Raw genomic sequence first — 17,569 nt, 5'->3', positions numbered from 1 at the left:
GATCTAAACAGGGTAAGACAAAAGAGTAATCTAAAGACAGGTGTGGGTCAGTCGCCAGCGAATGTAATCCAGAGGGCGAGGAAAATAGGTAATCCACAAATAGGCAATAGTCCAGACGAGGTGGACTACAAAGTCTGAAATGGCAAGACAAAGAGATAGTGCAAGACGGGAAACGGTTCAGGGCTGGCACAGAACAGACAAGATGAGGTAAACAGACTATGGTCAAAACATGGGTGAAACAGGCAATGAATATGACTACAGGACTAAGAAAACTCAGAATGGCTCTGTAATGCTGCTATTGCTAAACACAGAGATGAGCGCAAACAATACTCTGCCCGTAAGAGCATGTAAATGGGTGTTATATAGTCTGTGTGATTGGTTACAGGTGTGAATGTAATTAGTGAAATGGGACATGGGAAATGTAGTCCAGGGTGACCTGTAACATTGTGTAGTGTGAAAGTCAGTATAATGAACGGCGACCTCTGGTGGGAGCGGACTGAAGACCATAGACAGGATTCTTTACAGTATCTAATTCTATGGTGATTTTTATTTCTCTTGTAGGCTAAATGATAGTAACTTAACAGACAAAAGCTGTCCGGCTCTGGCTGCAGTTCTTGGATCAGATACCAGTCTGAAAGAACTTAATATGAACAATAATAATCTGCAGGATTCAGGAGTAAATCATCTCTGCACTGGACTGAAGAGTTTAAATTGCAAATTAGAGATACTGAGGTAAGTTGTGTTACAATTTCATGTTGAGCTGGTAGTCTGCCACAGAAAGGAGGACAGAACTGCTTCAGCTCAGTGAAAGTTGTAGTCTTTCCAGCATGAACTGTACATTCCAGGTCCTACCTCAGCATTTCAGTAGGGTTTAAGTGTGGACCTTTATTAGGTAATTTCAAAATGTTTATTTTCTTGTTTTCTTTGTGGTCACTGGTATTTTGTGGATCATTCAGGTGAAAAACTTTCACACCTGTAGAGTTTTAGATAAATAAACCCTTGTAAATGTTTGTAAACTGGAGATCATCATGTGAGTGTAGGTCTAAGATGTAGATTAATGGGCAAATAATGTAAAGGTAATTTCTAGAATAATCAGTTTACTGTTACATTTCTGTTCTAGACTTTCAAACTGCAGTATCACTGAAGAAGGTTATAAAGCTCTGGCTTCAGCTCTGAGATCGAACCCTTCACACCTGATAGAGCTGGATCTCACAGGAAATGATCCTGGACAATCAGGAGTGAAGGAGCTCAATGATTTACTACAGGATCCAAACTGTCAACTAAAGACATTGAGGTAAGACAATACAAAACAGTTTAATTGTTTATAGAAGTGTTATTTCTATATTATTTTCACAGCTTCAATAGATGGGTAAAAATCCATTATTCCTGAGAGAGCTGAATCTGAGTGGACGTGAACTTGGAGACTTGAAACAACTTTTTCCTCTACTGCAGGATAAACACTGTACAATCAACACATTGATGTGAGCATGTGACTGCATTGATACTAAGATTACTAAATGGGAATAAACTAGAAATCTCAGGAATAGTGAAGACCTAGAAAAGTGCAGAAATGCAGATAACTGAAAATACATGTCAATATGCATTTGTAAAGGTACATTTTAAGCAAGAATAACATCTTTTTTTTAGACTTTCAGACTGCAGTATCACTGAAGAGGGTTATAAAGCTCTGTCTTCAGCTCTGAGATCAAACCCTTCATACCTGATAGAGCTGGATCTCAGAGGAAATGATCCTGGACAATCAGGAGTGAAGGAGCTCAGTGATTTACTACAGGATGATTCGTGCAAATTAAAGACCATCAGGTAATACACACTAGTATTTAAAACTCAACCACAGATTAAATTAGCTGTATGAATCTAGATAGAGGGGTCAAATGGACCAGTGTGAAATAGGAATGACATGAACTGAATTAAATTGCAATTCAGAGAAATTCAACAGACACACAACAGAATGTGTGGCAATAATGTAAAAACATAAATCATTTAAAATTCTTAACTACTTCCTGTAGGTTTCTGAAAAGTCCTGCTGCACAGAAGGCATGTGATTATCTCACTAAAGTTTTGGGTACAAGTCCATTACTACTGAAAGAACTGGATCTGAGTGAAGATAAATTAGGAGATCTGGATGGGGAGAAATTATCTGCACTTTTGATGGACTCTCATAGCAAACTGGAGAAAATGAAGTGAGTGATGTTTTATAACATCACATACATTTGTAACTTTGGTTTATCATTATAAAAGATTGTCAGTGATGTGTGATAGATATGAGGAACTGTTGAAGTGTACTGAATATGTCCTGATAAAAAAATAATGTTGTTTTATTCTGTTCAGGCTGAATAATTGTGAGCTGACAGAAAAAAGCTGTTCAGTTCTAGCTACTGTTCTCTCCTCTAAAACCATCCTGAAAGAAATGACCTGAATAACAGTTGTCTGCTGGACTTAGGAGTCAAAAAGATCTGTGAGGGACTGAAGAATCCTGTGTGTGAGCTGAAGATACTCAAGTGAGTACATTTCACCATCAGCTAAAATTAACACCACAGCAATGTGATCGGTATTGCGCATTGGCTGATATGGGAATATTATATATTTTTGAATCTCCTCCAGAAGTGGGAAGAATTAGAGATTACCAGTTTTGTAACTAAAACTAAAATAAAAGAAGAATATTTGTTAACTGCAGTAAAATAAAAGCAAGCACAACTGAAAAACTCAACTAAACTCAAACAGCTAATAAAGTGAAATATATATATATATATATATAGATGACTTAAAAGGTGTTTTTTTTTTTGTTTTGTTTTTTTTTGCTAAGCAGTATATTATAAAGTATGACATTCACATCTTGTTTCCATAAAACATGAAGAATATACAAGTGTGTAAAAGTGTGTTTATATTGTTTGTAGACTTTCAGACTGCAGTATCACTGAAGAAGGTTATAAAGCTCTGGCTTCAGCTCTAAGATCAAACCCTTCACACCTGATAGAGCTGGATCTCACAGGAAATGATCCTGGACAATCAGGAGTGAAGGAGCTCAATGATTTACTACAGGATCCAAACTGTCAACTGAAGATATTGAGGTAAGTGTAAACTAATAACATTACATAGTGTTCAATCTGTTTTAGCTCATAAAGACTTCAACTAATACATATATGGCAGGAAATGTCAATATATATATATATATATATATATATATATATATATATATATATATCCTCTTTTGTCAGATTTTTGGGTCCTGCTGCAGATGAAGCATGTCAGTTTGTGACTGGAATTGTGGGTAAAAACCCATTACTATACAAAGAGCTGAATTTGACTGAACATGAACTAGAAGTAGGTTATATACAGTGTTAGGATATATATAGTAATCATCTGTTTTCTGCATATTCTATTTATATCTTAATAAATTAACAAGGATAATCAATTACATTGTCAAAATTTGAAACATATGAAGAGTTCAGATGCAAGACCAGCTAAAAGCCATCTTGGTCAAAAATGAGATAATCATACTGAGTGAATGCTCCTTCACATATTATACATCCATCAAATACTTTTCCTTCAAACTCTGTAAAATATCAGCCTCAGACCAATCAAAAGTACTGGTACTTGCATAGAAACCTATACATCTGAGCCTGATAAAAATACATGATTTAAAAAAACAAGTCAGATGGATTTAGCTGGTTTTGCATCTGAACTTTTCATATTTAATAATCTTTTAATGTATTATCTACAGCCCTAAAGTACTAAAAACAAAAATATTTATTTTTTGAAAAAGCTGAAACTTTAAAACATGTCATGAATTTGAACCTGAATATTAATTAAATTTTTTTAAAATTGTTTTTAGAGTTTCAAACTGCAGTATTTCTGAAGACGGATATAAAGCTCTGGCTTTAGCACTGAGATCAAACCCTTCACACCTGATAGAGCTGGATCTCACAGGAAATGATCCTGGACAATCAGGAGTGAAGGAGCTCAATGATTTACTACAGGATCCAAACTGTCAACTGAAGATACTGAGGTGAGACGTGATGAAATAATACAAAATAAATTATATAACAATGATATAATAAATGATCACTTATTTGTGGTGCTGCTAAGATGTTTATTTAAATGTTCAAAGAAGAACTGTTAAGATTAACAAGAGCTTTTGTTACAATGTTTGATGATCTTAAAATGTTTTGTAATAGAATGCACACTGAACTGAATCTTGCTTCATCTTCCCTTCTTCAGGTTTTTGAGTTTTGATGCAGATGAAGCTTGTCAGTTTTTGACTGGAGTTACGTGTAAAAACCCATTACTCCTAAGAGAGCTAAATCTGAGTGAACGTGAACTAGGAGACACACGAGTGAATCAGATCGCTGCTCTACTGCAGGATAAACACTGTAAACTCAACACACTGCTGTGAGTATCTCACAACATTTAACATGTCATGTAGTAATGTCACAGTAGTTCATCATTCTCATTTGAGTGTGCAGTTTTTTTTTGTTTTTTTTTGTTTTTGTCAGCACCACAAAAAAAGGAGGTCACCATAAATACACAGATGTCTCTCCTAGCTAAGCAAAAACAATGTTCACCTGTTAATTAAGGGTTACACAAAAAATGTGAACACATGGAAAATAGCCAATATTTTATTCAGGTGTTTTGCACCATTTGTCTTTAATTATTGGACTGCATTTATTAATCTTTGTTAATGTTAGATATTGAATGCAGGTGTTTGTTCAGTCATTTTTTTTTTAAAACTATTATTAACAGCAGTAACTTTTGATTTAAAAAAAAAAAAATGTTAGTAAGTGTTGACATTAAGTGTTTAACATTAAGATGCCATTGCTCATTGTAAATTAATGTTAACTAGGTTACTTTTTTACCAGTGTTTTCAAAAAAATCTTATTGTACATATTGTATTGTTATTGAACAACGTATAAAATGAATTTGAACAAACCAAGGGTGAGATTGCATTGATCTTGAACTGACATAACTTTGTATTTCATTACTTGTAACTTATCGGTATTTGTGATGTACTTGTAGCTGTCAGTTTAAAATGACAGTTACTGTCAGACACAGCAAACAAATCCTCCGAAACCTTGAATAACTATCATAAATCTGACCTGTTGTCTTTCTCTGTCCGTCTTTAGTCTGTGTCGATGCAGTATTACAGAGAATCAGTGTTTCATCCTGTCTTCAGCTCTGAAATCAAACCCATCGCACCTGAGAGAGCTGGACCTCAGTGAGAATCAATTAAAAGATGCAGGAGTAAATCACTTATGTGGTGTACTGAAGAATTCACAGTGTAAACTGGAGAGTTTGAGGTGAGGTTCACATACAAGAATCAAAATGCTTAAAGTTACTTGAACACTCTAAACTAAAAGCACTTTTTAAACAGGCAAAATGTGGCTTTTTGATGTTTTAAGATGCATATTCACAATTTAAAGACAAGATTAATTTACATACTGTTTTCTAATATCTTTAGTGCATTATAGTCGCATTTTTTATTGTCCATTATTTTATTGTAAATATGTACAGTAACTGTCAATTTACATGCAGTGTCAGTGTTTCCTCTGCACTGCAAAGATGAATATTTGATACTGATTAGATGCTGAGAAAAATCTCCCCCTCGATTCAAGGAGGCAAATATACTAGTGGACTGTGGTCTGCTGTTTGTTTGACAGAAAACAAGCATTGTATTAAAACCTAAAATAATGCATAATATAATATAATGACATTTTTAGGCTTTCAGACTGCAGTATCAGTGAAGAAGGTTATAAAGCTCTGGCTTCAGCTCTGAGATCAAACCCTTCACACCTGATAGAGCTGGATCTCACAGGAAATGATCCTGGACAATCAGGAGTGAAGGAGCTCAATGATTTACTACAGGATGAACACTGTTCATTAAAGACCATCAGGTGATTAAAAACCTTTAAATATTTAAAACCACAAATGTGAAATCAATGTATGACAATTTGTGGTGGTGCAAATGTTTACCAAATGTGGAATAGAAATGACATGAAAAGAATAAAATTGCAATTCAGAGAAATTCAACAGACACACAAAATGAATTTGTCACAGAAATAATGTAAAAACACAAATGATATAAAATTCTCATCTACTTCCTGTAGGTTTTTGAGTTATGCTGCAGTGGAAGCTTGTGAGTATCTCACTGAAGTTCTGGGTCAAAGTCCATTACTACTGAAAGAACTGGATCTGAGTGAAGATAAATTTGGAGATTTGGACTGGGAGAAGTTCTCTGCTCTTTTGAAGGACTCTCATAGCAAACTGGAGAAAATTAAGTGAGTGAACATGGTTTATACATTAGAACTTTTCATGTTAATCATTATAAAAGATTGTCAGTCATCATAATCTATTATTACCTGTCATTTTAATTTTCATATTCTAATTATAATAACACATTTAATTGCTTTTATTTTTGTTTACATTTTCGGCCTTCAATTTTTTTTTTTTTTTTTTTTTTACTGATAAAATTCTGTCAATGATGGACAATTTTCGGTTAACACAAACTCTGGTGTGAGCAAATGCGAAATAGCCTGTTTTATCTGATGTGTGTTGCATATGAGATGATAATAAATAATGTTTGTTTTATTGTTTTCAGGCTAAATAATTGTAAGCTGACAGAGAAAGGAGCTTCAATTTCAAGCTAATGTTCTTTCCTCCAAAACCACCCTGAAAGAGATGGACCTGAACAACAGCAAACTGGACTCAGGAGTCAAAGAGATCTGTGAGGGACTAAAGAATTGTGTCTGTACCGTTGAAGATACTCACGTAAGTACATTTCACCATCATCTGCGCTCAGTACCACAGAAATCAGATTTAATATTGCACATTGGATAATGATGTTCAATTGATGTAATATGTTCAATCCAGTAGTAGGGAAAATGTTTGATTACCAGTTTAAGTAAAATGATGATAACTGTAAATATTTTAACTGTACATGAATAAAAGTAAACATGACTGAGACCTATAGTAAACTCAAATAACAAGTATTAAAGTGAAAATGGATGACTTTAAAAAGAATATATATTTAAACCTAGCATTTGCTTAATTTTTTTTGCTATACAGTAAATTGACAGGGCAATTGAGACATTTACACATTTACATTAAACATGAAGAATATACAAAAGTTATATGTCTTAAAGATATATTTTATATACAGTTTAGACTTATAGTAATCATCTGTTTTCTGCATATTCTATTTATATCTTATAACTGTATTGTAGTGTTTTTTAATGTTATATGTTGTGGAGTTGAATGCTAGATAGGTGTCAACTTTGGTTGTTTTATAACTTGTAAATTTACCCGGAAATGGTACATGCTAAAAATGAAGAGCCAAAACAGATGCAAGACCAGCTAAAAGCCATCTTGGTCAAAAATGAGATAATGATACTGTGTGAATGCTCTCAACAAATATTATACATCCATCAAATACTTTTCCTTCAAACTCTCTAAAATATCAGCCTCAGTCCAATCAAAGTACTGGTACTTGCACAAAAACCTATACATCTGAGCCTGATAAAAATACATTTTAAAAGAAAGACGTCAGATGGATTTAGCTGGTTTTGCATCTGAACTCCTCATATTTAATAATCTTTTAATGTATTATCTACAGCCCTAAAGTACTAAAAACAAAAATATGTATTTTTTAAAAAAAAAAAAGCTGATATTTTAAAACAGTGATGAATTTGAACCTGAATATTTTAAATTTTTTAAAATTGTTTTTAGAGTTTCAAACTGCAGTATTTCAAAGACGGATATAAAGCTCTGGCTTTAGCACTGAGATCAAAATAGCTGGATCTTGATCCTGGACAATCAGGAGTTATGATCAAACCCTTCACACCTGATAGAGCTGGATCTCACTGGACAATCAGGAGTGAAGGAGCTCAATGATTTACTACAGGATCCAAACTGTCAACTGAAGATACTGAGGTGAGACGTGATGAAATAATACAAAATAAATTATATAACAATGATATAATAAATGATCACTTATTTGTGGTGCTGCTAAGATGTTTATTTAAATGTTCAAAGAAGAACTGTTAAGATTAACAAGAGCTTTTGTTACAATGTTTGATGATCTTAAAATGTTTTGTAATAGAATGCACACTGAACTGAATCTTGCTTCATCTTCCCTTCTTCAGGTTTTGAGTTTTTGATGCAGATGAAGCTTGTCAGTTTTTGACTGGAGTTACGTGTAAAAACCCATTACTCCTAAGAGAGCTAAATCTGAGTGAACGTGAACTAGGAGACACACGAGTGAATCAGATCGCTGCTCTACTGCAGGATAAACACTGTAAACTCAACACACTGCTGTGAGTATCTCACAACATTTAACATGTCATGTAGTAATGTCACAGTAGTTCATCATTCTCATTTGAGTGTGCAGTTTTTTTTTTTTTTTTTTTTTTTTTGTTTTTTTCAGCACCACAAAAAAAGGAGGTCACCATAAATACACAGATGTCTCTCCTAGCTAAGCAAAAACAATGTTCACCTGTTAATTAAGGGTTACACAAAAAATGTGAACACATGGAAAATAGCCAATATTTTATTCAGGTGTTTTGCACCATTTGTCTTTAATTATTGGACTGCATTTATTAATCTTTGTTAATGTTAGATATTGAATGCAGGTGTTTGTTCAGTCATTTTTTTAAACTATTATTAACAGCAGTTACTTTTGATTTAAAAAAAAAAAAAAAAAATGTATTAGTAAGTGTTGACATGAAATGTTTAACATTAAGATGCCATTGCTCATTGTAAATTAATGTTAACTAGGTTACTTTTTTACCAGTGTTTTCAAAAAAAATCTTATTGTACATATTGTATTGTTATTGAACAACGTATAAAATGAATTTGAACAAACCAAGGGTGAGATTGCATTGATCTTGAACTGACATAACTTTGTATTTCATTACTTGTAACTTATCGGTATTTGTGATGTACTTGTAGCTGTCAGTTTAAAATGACAGTTACTGTCAGACACAGCAAACAAATCCTCCGAAACCTTGAATAACTATCATAAATCTGACCTGTTGTCTTTCTCTGTCCGTCTTTAGTCTGTGTCGATGCAGTATTACAGAGAATCAGTGTTTCATCCTGTCTTCAGCTCTGAAATCAAACCCATCGCACCTGAGAGAGCTGGACCTCAGTGAGAATCAATTAAAAGATGCAGGAGTAAATCACTTATGTGGTGTACTGAAGAATTCACAGTGTAAACTGGAGAGTTTGAGGTGAGGTTCACATACAAGAATCAAAATGCTTAAAGTTACTTGAACACTCTAAACTAAAAGCACTTTTTTAAACAGGCAAAATGTGGCTTTTTGATGTTTTAAGATGCATATTCACAATTTAAAGACAAGATTAATTTACATACTGTTTTCTAATATCTTTAGTGCATTATAGTCGCATTTTTTATTGTCCATTATTTTATTGTAAATATGTACAGTAACTGTCAATTTACATGCAGTGTCAGTGTTTCCTCTGCACTGCAAAGATGAATATTTGATACTGATTAGATGCTGAGAAAAATCTCCCCCTCGATTCAAGGAGGCAAATATACTAGTGGACTGTGGTCTGCTGTTTGTTTGACAGAAAACAAGCATTGTATTAAAAACCTAAAATAATGCATAATATAATATAATGACATTTTTTAGGCTTTCAGACTGCAGTATCAGTGAAGAAGGTTATAAAGCTCTGGCTTCAGCTCTGAGATCAAACCCTTCACACCTGATAGAGCTGGATCTCACAGGAAATGATCCTGGACAATCAGGAGTGAAGGAGCTCAATGATTTACTACAGGATGAACACTGTTCATTAAAGACCATCAGGTGATTAAAAACCTTTAAATATTTAAAACCACAAATGTGAAATCAGCTGTATGACAATAGTTAGAGGGGTCAAACGGACCAGTGTGGAATAGGAATGACATGAAATGAATTAAATTGCAATTCAGAGAAATTCAACAGACACACAACGGAATTTGTCACAGAAATAATGTAAAAACACAAATGATATAAAATTCTCATCTACTTCCTGTAGGTTTTTGAAAAGTTATGCTGCAGTGGAAGCGTGTGAGTATCTCACTGAAGTTCTGGGTCAAAGTCCATTACTACTGAAAGAACTGGATCTGAGTGAAGATAAATTTGGAGATTTGGACTGGGAGAAGTTCTCTGCTCTTTTGAAGGACTCTCATAGCAAACTGGAGAAAATTAAGTGAGTGAACATGGTTTATACATTAGAACTTTTGTGTTTAATCATTATAAAAGATTGTCAGTCATCATAATCTATTATTACCTGTCATTTTAATTTTCATATTCTAATTATAATAACACATTTAATTGCTTTTATTTTTGTTCACATTTTCGGCCTTCAATTTTTTTTTTTTTTTTTTTTTTTTACTGATAAAATTCTGTCAATGATGGACAATTTTCGGTTAACACAAACTCTGGTGTGAGCAAATGCGAAGGCCTGTTGATCTGATGTGTGTTGCATATGAGATGATAATAAATAATGTTTGTTTTATTGTTTTCAGGCTAAATAATTGTAAGCTGACAGAGAAAAGCTGTTCAGTTCTAGCTAATGTTCTTTCCTCCAAAACCACCCTGAAAGAGATGGACCTGAACAACAGCCGTCTGCTGGACTCAGGAGTCAAAGAGATCTGTGAGGGACTAAAGAATCCTGTTTGTGAGTTGAAGATACTCACGTAAGTACATTTCACCATCATCTGCGCTCAGTACCACAGAAATCAGATCAATATTGCACATTGGATAATGATGTTCAATTGATGTAATATGTTCACATCCAGTAGTAGGGAAAATGTAAGATTACCAGTTTAAGTAAAATGATGATAACTGTAAATATATGTTAACTGTACATGAATAAAAGTAAACATGACTGAGACCTATAGTAAACTCAAATAACAAGTATTAAAGTGAAAATGGATGACTTTAAAACCTATATATATATATATATAAAACACAAATTAATTTGTTTTTGCTATACAGTAAATTGACATAAAAATTGAGACATTTACACATTTACATTAAACATGAAGAATATACAAAAGTGTGTTTACTGTAATACAAGTATAAAGATATAGAAGTAGGTTATATACAGTGTTAGGATATATATAGTAATCATCTGTTTTCTGCATATTCTATTTATATCTTAATAAATTAACAAGGGAGATCAATTACATTGTCAAAATTTGAAACATATGAAGAGTTCAGATGCAAGACCAGCTAAAAGCCATCTTGGTCAAAAATGAGATAATGATACTGAGTGAATGCTCTCGACACATATTATACATCCATCAAATACTTTTCCTTCAAACTCTCTAAAATATCAGCCTCAGACCAATCAGAAGTACTGGTACTTGCATAGAAACCTATACATCTGAGCCTGATAAAAATACATTTTTAAAGAAAGACATCAGATGGATTTTGCTGGTTTTGCATCTGAACTCCTCATATTTAATAATCTTTTAATGTATGATCTACAGCCCTAAAGTACTAAAAACAAAAATATATATTTTTTTAAAAAAAGCTGAAACTTTAAAACAGTGATGAATTTGAACCCGAATATTAATTAAATTTTTTTAAATTGTTTTTAGAGTTTCAAACTGCAGTATTTCTGAAGAAGGTTATAAAGCTCTGGCTTCAGCACTGAGATCAAACCCTTCACACCTGATAGAGCTGGATCTCACAGGAAATGATCCTGGACAATCAGGAGTGAAGGAGCTCAATGATTTACTACAGGATCTCTCATAGCAAACTGGAGAAAATTAAGTGAGTGAACATGGTTTATACATTAGAACTTTTGTGTTTAATCATTATAAAAGATTGTCAGTCATCATAATCTATTATTACCTGTCATTTTAATTTTCATATTTTAATTATAATAACACATTTAATTGCTTTTATTTTTGTTCAAGTTTTCGGCCTTCAATTTTTTTTTTTTTTTTTTTTTTATTTTTTTACTGATAAAATTCTGTCAATGATGGACAATTTTCGGTTAACACAAACTCTGGTGTGAGCAAATGCGAAGGCCTGTTGATCTGATGTGTGTTGCATATGAGATGATAATAAATAATGTTTGTTTTATTGTTTTCAGGCTAAATAATTGTAAGCTGACAGAGAAAAGCTGTTCAGTTCTAGCTAATGTTCTTTCCTCCAAAACCACCCTGAAAGAGATGGACCTGAACAACAGCCGTCTGCTGGACTCAGGAGTCAAAGAGATCTGTGAGGGACTAAAGAATCCTGTTTGTGAGTTGAAGATACTCACGTAAGTACATTTCACCATCATCTGCGCTCAGTACCACAGAAATCAGATCAATATTGCACATTGGATAATGATGTTCAATTGATGTAATATGTTCACATCCAGTAGTAGGGAAAATGTAAGATTACCAGTTTAAGTAAAATGATGATAACTGTAAATATATGTTAACTGTACATGAATAAAAGTAAACATGACTGAGACCTATAAACTAAATCAAGTATTAAAGTGAAAATGGATGACTTTAAAACCTGAAAATGGATATATATTAAAACCATATATATATATATATATATATAATATACACAAATTAATTTGTTTTTGCTATACAGTAAATTGACATAAAAATTGAGACATTTACACATTTACATTAAACATGAAGAATATACAAAAGTGTGTTTACTGTAATACAAGTATAAAGATATAGAAGTAGGTTATATACAGTGTTAGGATATATATAGTAATCATCTGTTTTCTGCATATTCTATTTATATCTTAATAAATTAACAAGGGAGATCAATTACATTGTCAAAATTTGAAACATATGAAGAGTTCAGATGCAAGACCAGCTAAAAGCCATCTTGGTCAAAAATGAGATAATAATACTGAGTGAATGCTCTCGACACATATTATACATCCATCAAATACTTTTCCTTCAAACTCTCTAAAATATCAGCCTCAGACCAATCAGAAGTACTGGTACTTGCATAGAAACCTATACATCTGAGCCTGATAAAAATACATGTTTAAAGAAAGACGTCAGATGGATTTAGCTGGTTTTGCATCTGAACTCCTCATATTTAATAATCTTTTAATGTATTATCTACAGCCCTAAAGTACTAAAAACAAAAATATGTATTTTTTAAAAAAGCTGAAACTTTAAAACAGTGATGAATTTGAACCTGAATATTAATTAAATTTTTTTAAAATTGTTTTTAGAGTTTCAAACTGCAGTATTTCTGAAGACGGATATAAAGCTCTGGCTTTAGCACTGAGATCAAACCCTTCACACCTGATAGAGCTGGATCTCACAGGAAATGATCCTGGACAATCAGGAGTGAAGGAGCTCAATGATTTACTACAGGATCCAAACTGTCAACTGAAGATACTGAGGTGAGACGTGATGAAATAATACAAAATAAATTATATAACAATGATATAATAAATGATCACTTATTTGTGGTGCTGCTAAGATGTTTATTTAAATGTTCAAAGAAGAACTGTTAAGATTAACAAGAGCTTTTGTTACAATGTTTGATGATCTTAAAATGTTTTGTAATAGAATGCACACTGAACTGAATCTTGCTTCATCTTCCCTTCTTCAGGTTTTTGGGTTTTGCTGCAAATGAAGCCTGTCGGTTTGTGAGTGGAATTGTGGGTAAAAACCCATTACTCCTGGGAGAGCTGAATCTGAGTGGACGTGATCTGGGAGACACACGAGTGAATCAGATCGCTGCTCTACTGCAGGATAATCAGACAGGCTGCAATGCAAACAGGTACCATCAGATCATCTGGTTGGAATGAGAAGTAGAGTTGAGTGTCATCAGCATAACAGTGATAGGAAAAGCCATGCTTCTGAATGACAGAACCTAATAATGACATGTAGATGGAGAAGAGAAGTGGTCCAAGCACTGAGCCTTGAGGAACCCACCACAGCAAGAAGTTGTGACTTAGAAACCTCACCCCTCCAAGACACCTTGAAGGACCTACAGTACCTGAGAGGTAAGACTTGAACCACTGGAGTGCAGTTCCTGAGATGCTCATCTCCATGTTGGTGGACAGGAGGATCTGGTGATTAACAGTGTCAAAAGCAGCAGACAGATCCAGCAGAATGAGTACTGAGGATTTGGAAGCTGCTCTTGCCAGTCTTAGTGCTTCAGTAACTGAGAGCAGGACAGTCTCAGTTGAGTGGACACTTTTGAAGCCAGATTGGTTGTTGTCTAGGAGGTTGTTCTGTGCAAGAAACATAGAGAGTTGGTTGAACACAACTTGCTGAAGTATTTTTGCCATGAATGGAAGAAGGGATACTGGTCTGTAGTTTTCTAAAAGTGCTGGATTTAGAGAGGGTTTCCTAAGCAGTGGTGTTACTTGAGCCTGCTTAAATGCTGTGGGAAATGTGCCAGTGTGGAGCGAGGTGTTCATATGAGTGAGCGCAGATATAACTGAAGAAGAAATGGCTTGAAAAAGGTGAGTAGGGTCTAATCTGATTGTTATAGGATTGATTAGAGAAGATAAGTTTGGAAACATCAGCCTCCGAGAGTGGAGAGAAAGAGGAGAGAGACTGTGTATTTGTTGTTATGAAGTTTGTGTCCGTATGTGGTGTGGAGAATTGGCCGCTGATGGATGTTGTGTTATTTATGAAGAATGTTGCAAAGTCATCAGCTGTGAGAGTTGATGTAGGAGGATTAGGAAGAAGACAAAGATTGAGAAAAAATCAGCCTTGAAAAGTGTGCGAGAGTCAGGACAGTTGTTAATTTTGTTGTTAAGTTTGTTGTTTTATGTGGTGGAGACATTTGCCACTGATTGAGGTTGGAGACACACTAAGGTCAGTAGAGGTTTGTGATTTGTGCCACTTCAGCTCTGCAGCCCTGAGTCTAGGAGTGATGTTCACGAAGAACATCAGACAGACATTTCAGGAATTTTCTCCAAATGATATAAATAGGACTTCTATGGTGCCCCGAGTTTGAACTTCCAAATTGCAGTTTAAATGCAGCTTTAAAGGGCTCTAAATGATCTCAGCTGGGGAAGAAGAGTCTTTTCTAGTGAAAAACTTTTTTCTAAAAAAAAAAAAAAAAAAAATTACAATTGTCATAAATGCTAATGAAGTCTTTTAATGTGTGTGTGTGTGTATGTGTGTTTGTTTGTTTGTCTTTCTGTAGACTTTCAGACTGCAGTATCACTGAAGAAGGTTATAAAGCTCTGGCTTCAGCTCTGAGATCAAACCCTTCACACCTGATAGAGCTGGATCTCACAGGAAATGATCCTGGACAATCAGGAGTGAAAGAGCTCAATGATTTACTACAGGATCCAAACTCTCAACTCAAGACACTGAGGTAAGATGTGATGAAATAATACAAAATAAATGATATGTAGGTGAACCTTTTTTTACTTATATAATATGTTGAACAACCTGTTGCTGCATCAGGCTTTTAAGCTTTTAAGCAATATTTTATCAGAATCACGATTATTGCAAAGTAATGTAGGTATACAATTACGTTGAATTTGTCTTGGTAAATTAGTGTCAAACACAATAGTAAATAAGAATAAAGAAGAATAAAGAACAATAAGGCAAACAATTTTAAAGTAAGGCAAGTAAGCTATACAATAAAAGCAAAAGAAAAATAAAATGAAATATGTTGTCCATTGTATAAAATGTAAATTGAATCCTGCTTCATCTTCTCTTCTGCAGGTTTTTGGGTCCTGCTGCAGATGAAGCCTGTCAGTATGTGACTGGAATTGTGGGTAAAAACCCGTTACTCCTGAGAGAACTGAATCTGAGTGAACATGAACTAGGAGACACACAAGTGAATCAGATCGCTGCTCTACTGCAGGATAAACACTGTCAACTCAACACACTGATGTATGTTTTTTCATTGTTACAAAGACACTTTTAAATTCTTGCTGCTGGGTGTTTTTTATGTGTCTTGTATAAGAGATTGCTGACTGAAAAACCATATGTGACTTTTGTAATGTGATTGTCATCATCATCATCATCATCACCAGTATTTGTCAACTGTCAGCTAAAACATACTGGTAAATATAAAGATTAAAACTGAACTGTGTTTTCTCTTTATGCAGTCTGAATAACAACTGTATCACAGAAGGAGGTTGTCATGTTCTGGCTGCAGCTCTAAATTCAAACCCTTCAAATCTGACAGAGCTGGATCTGAGTGAGAATAAACTAGGAAACCCAGGAATGAAGATCATCTTGACTCTGTTTGAAAATGTACAGTGTAGACTGGAAAAGCTGAAGTAAGTATTTTAAAAGTGTATCCCATTAATTACCCAGACTGTAGTGACCCACCACAGTTTCATGAATTTGAAAATATTTTTACACTTGTCATCAGGACTGCACAATTAATCAAAATAACTTGAAATTGTGATATGACTTAGTGCAGTTATCAAATCACAAAAGGCTGCAATTTAATTGAATATATAGTCTGCAGTGTCACATGCTTAAAAGCTTAAAAGTGCATTTACATGTGAGCAGATAATGAGTTAGTATTAATAAATCTTGTCCTTCAACCAGTACCCTCCAACATTTAGCAAAACAAAGCACACTGGAAAAGAAGAGCCATGTCTTTAAAATTGAAATCTATTGTTTTCTATGTGTGTTCAAACACTGGTGGCATCACTCAAAATCTGTCGGTGGCTATTAACTACAACACAACTCATGTAGTTTCCCATTAAATTGCATTAACAATAATTTGGGACAAATGTTAGTGTGTACTGACTTCACCCTAAGCTGGAGGATTGGCAGCTTAGTTTTTTCTATCAACTTAATTCAAAGCAAAATTGATGCCACTTTGTTCATTCTTTAAGTGAACTTTTGCCTGCGCATTAGTGATTAGATTCACTGTTTTGAACATCAGAATAGAGTACAGGATGACACATCTGGTCTGTAATGCAGCGCTTGTCACTGGAGCTGCTGGAGACAAGGCCTTGATTTGGCTTTTTTAAAGGATGACAGTGGAGTTCAGTATCACAGATTTTTGTGAGGAAACAGATAATCACTTTATCAACTCACAGCCTCTCTGTTAATCTTTAACATGTTTAACACTAAACATTCATTTTGTACTGAGCTATTTTTAGAAATAAATGCAGTTTTATAAGATAAGTTATAGAGAATTGTTTTATTTTGATTTTGTTTATTTGTATCTCCAAACAGAATTTGACTGTCATAAAACTGAAAGCATTCAATGATTCATAATCAGATTTAATATAAAATATATTTTAATCTAAGATGTGATTTTGGTCAAAAGATGTGATCTTGATTTTTTTTTTTTTTTTTTTTTGATATGTTTAAGAATAGTTGCCCATAATGCTTCAGAATCGAGAGTGTGCACAAGAATGATAAAGTGAACGACAGAGTATGTGTGTGTGCAGTTAAGAAATGTCATCCTTGCGTAAATCCTGCTCGAAATGTTTTTTTAAAAACATGCAATGAATGTTTATTTGCAACGTACGAATACACGTACCGTTACTGAAACTAAATAACCAGAACAACAACACTGATATAAGAGCTTGTGGTTTATCTGTCAAATCAGATGCTCTCTCGGCC

At 33.9% G+C, this 17,569-nt stretch overlaps 1 protein-coding gene across 41 annotated transcripts in view; it reads left to right on the top strand.

Moving 5' to 3' along the window:
- The window catches only part of LOC127159740 (NACHT, LRR and PYD domains-containing protein 12-like), a 46,968-nt gene extending 29,710 nt beyond the window's left edge, over positions 1-17,258 (top strand). For 3 of the 41 annotated variants that reach the window (XM_051102522.1, XM_051102520.1, XM_051102507.1), the window contains 7 exons: positions 2,916-2,944; positions 9,695-9,839; positions 10,051-10,224; positions 10,544-10,714; positions 13,228-13,401; positions 15,698-15,868; positions 16,087-17,249. In XM_051102522.1, the coding sequence (XP_050958479.1) occupies positions 2,916-2,944; positions 9,695-9,839; positions 10,051-10,224; positions 10,544-10,714; positions 13,228-13,401; positions 15,698-15,868; positions 16,087-16,264 (1,042 nt within the window). In that variant the 3' untranslated portion in view covers positions 16,265-17,249. Of the gene's footprint in view, positions 1-561; positions 733-1,120; positions 1,295-1,647; positions 1,677-2,915; positions 3,090-4,239; positions 4,411-5,141; positions 5,316-5,735; positions 5,910-9,068; positions 9,243-9,665; positions 9,840-10,050; positions 10,225-10,543; positions 10,715-11,623; positions 11,653-12,123; positions 12,295-13,227; positions 13,402-15,167; positions 15,342-15,697; positions 15,869-16,086 lie in introns of all 41 variants that reach the window. The other 38 variants (XM_051102511.1, XM_051102512.1, XM_051102503.1 and 35 more) reach the window with 29 other exon arrangements.
- Positions 17,259-17,569: the final 311 nt, after the last annotated feature.

This window comes from Labeo rohita, unplaced genomic scaffold (genome assembly GCF_022985175.1).
Source record: "Labeo rohita strain BAU-BD-2019 unplaced genomic scaffold, IGBB_LRoh.1.0 scaffold_248, whole genome shotgun sequence".
NCBI lineage: Eukaryota > Metazoa > Chordata > Actinopteri > Cypriniformes > Cyprinidae > Labeo > Labeo rohita.
The sequence above is the reverse complement of the archived record's forward strand: the minus strand, read 5'-3'. Positions and strand labels throughout refer to the sequence as shown.